The sequence below is a fragment of the Octodon degus genome, unplaced genomic scaffold, assembly GCF_000260255.1.
Source record: "Octodon degus isolate 3935 unplaced genomic scaffold, OctDeg1.0 scaffold00056, whole genome shotgun sequence".
Lineage (NCBI taxonomy): Eukaryota > Metazoa > Chordata > Mammalia > Rodentia > Octodontidae > Octodon > Octodon degus.
The window spans coordinates 7,664,382-7,671,849 of record NW_004524632.1 but is presented as its reverse complement, the minus strand read 5'-3'; the positions used below and the strand labels follow the sequence as shown (position 1 = coordinate 7,671,849).

At 58.3% G+C, this 7,468-nt stretch overlaps 2 protein-coding genes across 6 annotated transcripts in view; one reads left to right on the top strand and one right to left on the bottom strand.

Moving 5' to 3' along the window:
- The window catches only part of Lrrc46 (leucine rich repeat containing 46), a 5,264-nt gene extending 1,696 nt beyond the window's left edge, over positions 1 to 3,568 (top strand). For both annotated transcript variants that reach the window (XM_023718207.1, XM_004633865.2), the window contains exons 4-9: positions 255 to 363; positions 1,662 to 1,708; positions 1,953 to 2,062; positions 2,308 to 2,377; positions 2,804 to 2,949; positions 3,164 to 3,568. In XM_023718207.1, the coding sequence (XP_023573975.1) occupies positions 255 to 363; positions 1,662 to 1,708; positions 1,953 to 2,062; positions 2,308 to 2,377; positions 2,804 to 2,949; positions 3,164 to 3,504 (823 nt within the window). In that variant the 3' untranslated portion in view covers positions 3,505 to 3,568. The remainder of the gene's footprint in view (positions 1 to 254; positions 364 to 1,661; positions 1,709 to 1,952; positions 2,063 to 2,307; positions 2,378 to 2,803; positions 2,950 to 3,163) is intronic.
- Positions 3,569 to 3,863: 295 nt separating this feature from the next.
- Positions 3,864 to 7,280, bottom strand: Scrn2 (secernin 2). 4 transcript variants are annotated; one of them, XM_023718235.1, is made up of 8 exons: positions 6,971 to 7,280; positions 6,667 to 6,840; positions 6,174 to 6,355; positions 5,222 to 5,421; positions 4,747 to 4,962; positions 4,505 to 4,670; positions 4,232 to 4,369; positions 3,864 to 4,128 (listed from the first exon to the last, which is right to left on the bottom strand). In XM_023718235.1, exons 2-8 carry the CDS (start codon positions 6,838 to 6,840, stop codon positions 3,933 to 3,935), a joined length of 1,272 nt encoding a protein of 423 aa, XP_023574003.1. In that variant the 5' UTR covers positions 6,971 to 7,280; the 3' UTR covers positions 3,864 to 3,932. The 4 variants fall into 4 exon arrangements, with proteins under 4 accessions (XP_023574003.1, XP_023574004.1, XP_023574002.1 ...); XM_023718236.1 differs by having other exon boundaries at positions 4,232 to 4,303; XM_023718234.1 differs by having other exon boundaries at positions 4,232 to 4,412; positions 7,007 to 7,214.
- Between the last annotated feature and the right edge of the window lie 188 nt (positions 7,281 to 7,468).

The following is a 7,468-nucleotide window of genomic DNA, read 5'->3' as shown; positions in this document are numbered from 1 at the left end:
TGGCATGTGGTGCTGGGGGATTGAACCGCGGTCCCTGTGCTTTGCTAAGCTTGTTCTAAGTAGGTGCTTTAGACCACTGAGCCATCTCACCAGCCCACCACTTCTGTTCTTGACAGAGCTGTTCTTGACCTCTGATCAATTCAGCCATCTGGCCTTCCTCAAAACCCCTCTCCTCGCCCTCCTTCCACTTTCTCGGCTAAGAGACCTTGGGAGCGAGCCCTGCCTCACGCACTGCGCCGCCGACTCTCGTCCAGGTTCCACACCCTGGCTGACCTGCACACTGTGCGGCTGGACCGGGAGGGGATCACCATGATCAGGAACCTAGAGGGCCTCCAGAACATTCACAGCCTCTACCTGCAAGAGGTAACTTTGGGCCCCTCATCCTTCTTCTACAAGTCTGTCTAACCTGAAGGCACTGGGATCAGGATCGGCGTGTTCTCTTTCGTTCCTGCACGAATTTAAGCCACTCCCAGGTGAATGGGCATGGTGGTGCACACACGGAATCCGAGCGTTCTGGATTCCATGAGCAATCTATAAAGACTGGGGGGCCGAGGATATGGCTCAGTAGGCTAAGCGCTTGACTGACAAACGCAAGGATCTGAGTTCAATCCCCTTAGACTGATTCTAAGTTCAATCCAGCCAAGACACTTTAGCAACTTAGTGAGATCATGTCTCAAAATAAAAAGTTCTGGAGATGTAGCTTAGGTCAAAGACCCTGGGTTTAGTCCCTGGTCTTGAAAGAAAAAAAGTGACTCTGAAAGCCCTCTTGGATGGCGGTTCTTTAGTTGGACACTTCTCCTGGTCTAGAAATTCTTCTTGGCTTCTACTCTAAACTCTTCAAGCTGCACCACTCAAGCCCACTTTCTGTTCTGAAGAAGAGGAAGAGCAATCTATAAAGACTGGGGGGCCGGGGAGATGGCTCAGTAGGATAAGCGCTTGACTGACAAACGCAAGGATCTGAGTTCAATCCCCAGTTCCACAAAAAAAAAAAAAAAAATCTATAAAGACTGCTCTACAGCATTCAGGTTGTTGAAGGCGATCTGGCGGTCGTGGCTGGGTGACCCTCAGCCTTCCTCGGGCTCTGTAGACTTTGCCACAGAGAAGATGCAGATGTAGATACAGATGATCTACCTACCTATCTGTACACACACACACACACACACACACACACACACACATTATTTTTTGTCTTTTTGAGACAGGATTTCACTGTGTGGCCCAGGCTGGCTTTGAACTAGAAGCAACCCTCCTGCCTCAGCCTCCAGAGTGCTGGGATATAGGCATGCAGTGACTATATCCCAGCACTGACTCCTAAAGAAATGTCACAAATCAGATGAATATACGCTCATTGTCCCCTCTGGATAGGAAAGCCACCTAGCAGCCCTGGTTTCTACCTGCTTCTCAGGTCCCTTGTTGGTTGTGTGCTTTAATCCACTTTAGTCAACTCCAAGTTTATACCTTTATCCACCCACCTGGAGAAAGCCACTGTTAAGCCACTGTTCTTCCCTGAGCTAAGGACTACTCAAGGCAGTCAGGAATGGGTGGTCAACCCCAAAGTGTACCATCTCCACGGGATCCGTGGATGGGGTGTTGGGGCTATGTCCCCTGAAGGCCCCCACCAGCTGACCTCGTGGCTTCCCTGCCTCGGTCTCTTCTTGCAGAACAAAATCCAGCGGATCCAGAACCTGGCTTGTATCCCCTCCTTGCGGTAGGTGGGACTGGGCTTCCTGCAGGAGGAGGAAGGAGTGGGCACAGGCAACACCCCAGGAGCTGGCTCCAAGCCGCCCCAGCCCTGCTCTTTCAGCTGCATGCCCCGGAGTCTCTTCTGCTTTCCTAACTCCAAGTCAGGGTCCCTGCATGTCTCCCAGGTGCCTGGTGCCGGCTCCCCACCCCTCCCCACTCCTTCAGCTGTCCTGTGCTCAGCTCTCTCTCCATCCCCTTCTTCCCTGCAGCTTCCTGTCCTTGGCAGGAAACCACATCAGGCAGGTGGAAAACCTCCTCACCCTCCCATACCTCCAGTTTCTGGATCTTTCTGAGAACCTGATAGATTCACTGATGCTGGGTAGGAGTAGCTTGGTCACCTTCCTCTGGGGTCATACAAGATGTCCCCAAGGGAGGTCCCCTCGGCCCCTCTCCCTATGCTGGTGTCTCCCACACCCTGCTCGTGCTCAATTCATGTTGGGGTAGAGTGGGTGTGGTGCCTCACCGCCTCTGTCTGTCTCTCTCTCTCCCTCTGTCACTCTCTTCTCTCTCTCTCTCTCTCTCTCTCTCTCTCTCTCTCTCTCTCTCTCTCTCTGTCCCATAAAGATGAGCTTCCTCAGAGCCTGCTCATCCTCAACCTCACTGGAAACAAATGCACCACCCGGAAGGGCTACAGGTAAGGAGGTACTGAGGGCAGGTAAGAGGTGTTGCCCAAGGCCTGGTGTGGTGGCGCGCTGGTCATCCCAGCGCTCAGGAGGATGAGTCAGGAGGGTTGCTGCGAATCTGAGGCCAGCCTGGGCTCCATAGTGAGTTCAAGGCCAGCCTTGACTATATATTGAGGCTCTGTCTCAGAAAAGGTACTGGGTGGCTCCCTGAGCCTGCAAACTCAGCACTGTGCAGGGCTCCTTCTCTTCTGCCCCTGTGGAGCAAGCTGCCCCTCCCACCCCATTCCCCCACGGCTCACGGCCACCCCTGCTGCTCCCACTGAGCCCAGCCTGCCTCAGTCTGCACTTGGAGTCCGGAGCTGCCACCCTCCAGCCACATCCTCCCAGGCTCCCTGCCTTGGCTTCCTCCCGGCAACCTCTGCTCCCCCTCTCTGCAGGGAGATGGTGATAGCGGCGCTGCCCCTACTTCTGGACCTGGACAAGCAGCCCGTGGCCGAGCGCTGGACCTCGGACGAAGAGGACCAGGCCTCGGAGGGCGAGGATGAGCTCCCGGAGCTGAGTGGGCCCTTCTGCTCAGAGCGAGGTGACTCCACTTCCCAAAGTCGCAGCTTCTTCAGAGCCTGCCTGCTCTGTGGGGCTGGGAGCAATGGCGGTGGCCTCCGGGAAGTGGGCACAAGGCCAGGCAGCCTAGGGGTGTCCCTGGGCATCCAGGGGGCACACAAGATCCACCCCTCTAGGGATGACGCGAAGTCAGTCAGGGCCTTCCCTGAGCCACCTGCCACCCTGTGCCCCCATAGGCTTCTTTAGGGAGCTGTCCCAGGAGCTGAGTGGGCACCAGGCCCGCCGGCAGCAGGCAGCCCTGACGGAGCACCTTCTGCGGATGGAGATGCAGCCTGGTATCACTGAGCTGTCTCCTGCCACCATGGCTGGGGACAGCAGCCCTTCTGTCACTCCGGAGCATGGAGGGGAGCCAAGACCTGCCCCCGTGCCCCAGGCTTCATCTCCCACCACCAAACCAAATGTGCAGGCTCTCAGTGTCCAGGCCAGGAAGGGAACCCAAGCCACCCTTACTCTGGGGACCTCTGTGGTCAGGGTCCCCAGCACGAACAAAACAACAACCAAGAGAGCCAAGAATTGAAACTCGCTGGCTACCCACAGCCCTCACCTGTGCCCAGGGCCCTTCCTCAATAAAATGTCTCTAGGCCAGAAATGCCTTTTGTATCACTTGGGCATCTCAAAGACAGGAACCAGTCCCAGCACCAGGAAGCAGACAGAGTGTGAACCAAGGACAGAATCTTCTGTCCTGATTGTCCCTGAACAATAGCCTGCTGCTGTGAGGCAGGGGCTTTGGTCACAGCATACACACGGGCACACGCAGGGATGTGGTCACTCTGTGTCCTTGCACCCCATCATAACCTTTGTACCTGCAGCCAGCGTGGGGCTGCCCTTTGCCCTGGCTTAGCTCTGTCACCCCCACAGGACCTGGGATCCAGTTCATTGGACCAGAAAATAAAACACATTTATTAAGGCAAAGGCTGGAAGGAATTCTCCTCCTCCCGCAGCAGCTCAGAGGCTGCTGCAGGTGGCTGCCTGCCGACTGCTAGGCATAGGCCTGGCTCTCTCTCTCCACAAAGTCCTGGAAGAGGCTGCCCAGCTGCTGTGGCGGTGGGGTCCCCTCACCGGCGGCCAGCAGTCCCTGCAGGACTGCCAGGCCCTCCCGTTCCAGGTTTCGCTGCCTCTGGTGGAGCTGCTGTCCCCACACCTGCAGAGAGGGTGGCAGGTGTGGGCAGATGTGTTCCCTGTGCCGGAGCAAGACAGCAGGGAACCCAGGTGTGGGCCCAGGCAGCACCCATCCCCTGGGTTACCTTCTCAGCCTCCATCCGCCCCAGGGCCACCTGATGTTCTCTATAGAGTGTATGTCTGCGATCCACCCGAGTCTGGAATCGGGGCAGGATCCGCACAGGGTCTTCAGCTCCAAAAGTGGGGGACAGCACCTGGGGGGCCTGGGCCACCCCCACCCCGAAGATGAAAGGTTTGAACACCGACCTAAGGGTATAGGGATGGAGGAACCTAGGAAGATGGCACCCTGTCGTCGGGCTTGCCTGGGACGTTGTCACCCACTCCCTCGTTCCTCCCACCTGGACGGGTCTGGGGTGGCAGTGAGGAAGTGGACACAGGGCTGCGAGGGGTCCTGGGGCAGCACGGACACCATGCTGGCTGTGGTGCGGAAGCCCCCTGAGTCCATGCAGATGCCACTGTCCTTGTCCCTGAGAATGTCCATCATCGTCTCTGCCGTGATGTCCCCTGCCAAGGAGGACAGGTGAGGCCCTGCGAGGCCAGGGCTAGGGGCCACAGCCCTTCCCTAGCCAACCCCACCAACCTTGCCGTTGCTGCAGCAGCTCACGCCCTGCCCGGAAGCGCGCCTTGGCTGCCTCCATGCGCACGGGCTGCTGGGACAGTGAGAAGACCTGGGCGAAGTCAAAGGAGCCCTGGCCGCCCCACCAGCCCTGGGCCCGGGCGTGGCTCCGAAGCTCCGGGTGTTCTGCTGAGATGTCCGCGCCGATGCTCAGCTGGTTGGAGAGGTTCCGGGCCCCCGCTGTGCAGGAGGGTAGCCCTTCCTTTACAGGGGCACCCGTCTTGTGCCAGGCACTGGGCTGGTGCCTGCTTCTCGCACACAGAGGGAGCTCAGCATTCCCGGGAAGCCCAGGAGCACTTCCCAGAGGAGGTGGCTGGCTGAAGAGCGAAGAGTCCCCGTCTGCCTGCTCATTTCCTGCCTGCCAGCGCTGGGTTGGGGCCCTCCCTCCCCTCGCCCACCTCCTGAGCTGGCATGGGGGGCTGCGCTCCAGGCTCCTCACCCCGGATCCTCTGAGCTGCCCACAGCCTCCCTGCCGTCTCCAGCACCCACGCCTCCGTCCGGTCGGCCAGCAGGAAGGTGTTGTGGTAGCAGAAGGGCGCCGGGTCCTCCCGGCAGCTGCCCCCCTGCCCATAGTGCTGCAGCAGGCCTGTGATCAGCAGCATGGCCTCCTGGGCAGTGCTGCCCCGCTCTAACGCCAGCCTGGCAAAGAGGGCGAGCAGAGGGTAAGGGCTCCATCAGCGCCAGGGGCAGGAGCTCCACTGCAAAGAAGGAGCCCACAAGGCCCGCTGTCCAGCCGCAGCGAGCCCGTGAGGCCAGAGCTTTCAGAGCTGTGCTGGGACGGTCCCTGGGAGAGGCCCACACCCAGCCACAGGGACAGAAGTGTCCTCTGGACAGAAGTGCCCTGAGCCCTGCCGCACCTCAGTCACAGCTGCTCCACTGTCACTGTTATGAATTAGAATGCTACAGGAGGGGCTGGGGAGATGGCTCAGTGGACTGAGTGCTTCTCTGGCAAGCGCAAGGGCCTAAGTTCAATCCCTGGTTCCGCAAAAAAAATATGTAAATAAATAAATAAAAGAAATGTTATAGGAGATTGAAACAGTTCATGGGCCGGGGAGCTAGTTCAGTGGCATAAAGTGCCTGCCTGGCAAGATCAAGGACCCAAGTTCGATCCCCACACCAAGGGGAAAAAAAACCCATTCACACGTTGGGCGTGGTGTGCACACCTGTCACTTCAGCACTTGGAGGCTGAGGCAGGAAGAGCTCTGGGAGTTTAAGGTCCTTTCTCAAAAAAGCCAACATCAGCAACAAAAACAGGTCTTTATCAACCCCTGGAGACAGGGGTGGAAGGGCAGAGGGGCCAGGCAGTCTCTGGGGCCAGGCCCAAGGACAAGGTCAGCCAGAGGAGGAGGCCACGGGGAAGGCAGGACACAGGACACAGAGGGAGGGCTCACCTGAGGAGGTCCATGCCCAGCAGGGCCTCCCCGTCCTGGACCGGCTCCTTGGTCCACACGGCCTCATTGCCAATGCAGACCCCATGCTCGTTGGCACCCATCTCGGCCCCCCACAGCCAAGAGGGGCGGCTCAGAACCACCGCGTGGGTCTTGGGCACCTGATCCACCTCGATGTAGGTGCACTGGAGAGAAAGGAAAAGGCTGCTCACAGAGGGGCAGTGCCTGCCTACTCCAGGCCTGAGATTGAACTCAGGCCCTTGCACTTGCCAGGGAAGCATTTATTCTACTGAGCCACCTCCCTGGCCCCTCTGCTGGTCACTTTCCACCCACGGTCTTAGTCCCATTTTACAGATGAGGAAGCTGAGGCCACAGAGGCTAAACAACAGGCTCCAGCCTCAGGCTGGAAGACTCGAAGCAAGTGCATAGCACGCTTTTCTCTCCAGGAGGAGCTCTCCAAAGCTAGGTGCAGAGAAAGAAGGTCTCCCCGGCCCACCTGCAGCCGGCTCCCAGGGGCATGCGTGCCTGCAGGCACAAACACCACCTCCTGCACCTCGTCTCGTGGTCGGTCTGAGTTCTTGGCAAAAATCACCGCTGGGATGGCAGACGCCGGGGGCAGAGAGACAAAGCAGTCGCAGGAACAAGGGCTGTCAGCGGTCATCAATGCCATCTGTAGAGAGGTAGAGGCCTGATCGTGTCCCACTAGCCCGGCTCAAGAGGCCCAAGCTCCTGAGCACGCCGAGAGAATGGTCCCCCTCCGTCCGCCCCTTTTCACGTCCCCAGCACCGTGCGCCCCTCGCCCTTCCTGCCTCCAAGACCCCCAGTGCAGGTGCCACCTTCTCCGTCTCACGTTAGCTTTGCCCCATTGGACAGAAGCTGCCAGATGACCAGGAAGCACCTTTGGCCCCGGAGGAGGAGCCGGGACAAAACATGTGCCGTTCCGCCGATTGCCACCAGGGCGCGCTAACACCACTTCTTGGAGATCCAAGTGCTTTCCAAATCCGGCCTGGTTCCTTGTCCCGTTTCCCGGGGCTCCCTTTTTAGGCCTGATAAAAGCCGGTGGAAATCTACAAGCTCACCCGATGGGGTCATGGGCACTTATAGGGGGGATTGGTAAAACAGCAAAGGCCCCTGGGGCATCGGAAGATTAAGAACCTCAGGTCTTTGAAGTCTGTCCTGAATTCCAAAGACACAGTCCCTTGTTTTACCACAAACCAGGGGGCGTAACAGTGCATTTAAAAAGTCACTAGAGGGGCTGGTGAGATGGCTCAGTGGTCTAAAGCACCTACTTAGAACAA

Bases quoted from the DNA above. Each gene is read 5' to 3' on its own strand.
- Scrn2 (XM_023718234.1), bottom strand. From the start codon at position 6,840: ATGGCATTGATGACCGCTGACAGCCCTTGTTCCTGCGACTGCTTTGTC. The intron at 6,356-6,666 runs GTGGGCCGGGGA...CTTTCTCTCCAG, and splicing joins CCCCTGGGAGCCGGCTGCAG to TGCACCTACATCGAGGTGGA. The intron at 4,413-4,504 runs GTGGGAGGAACG...CTATACCCTTAG, and splicing joins GCCACCCCAGACCCGTCCAG to GTCGGTGTTCAAACCTTTCA.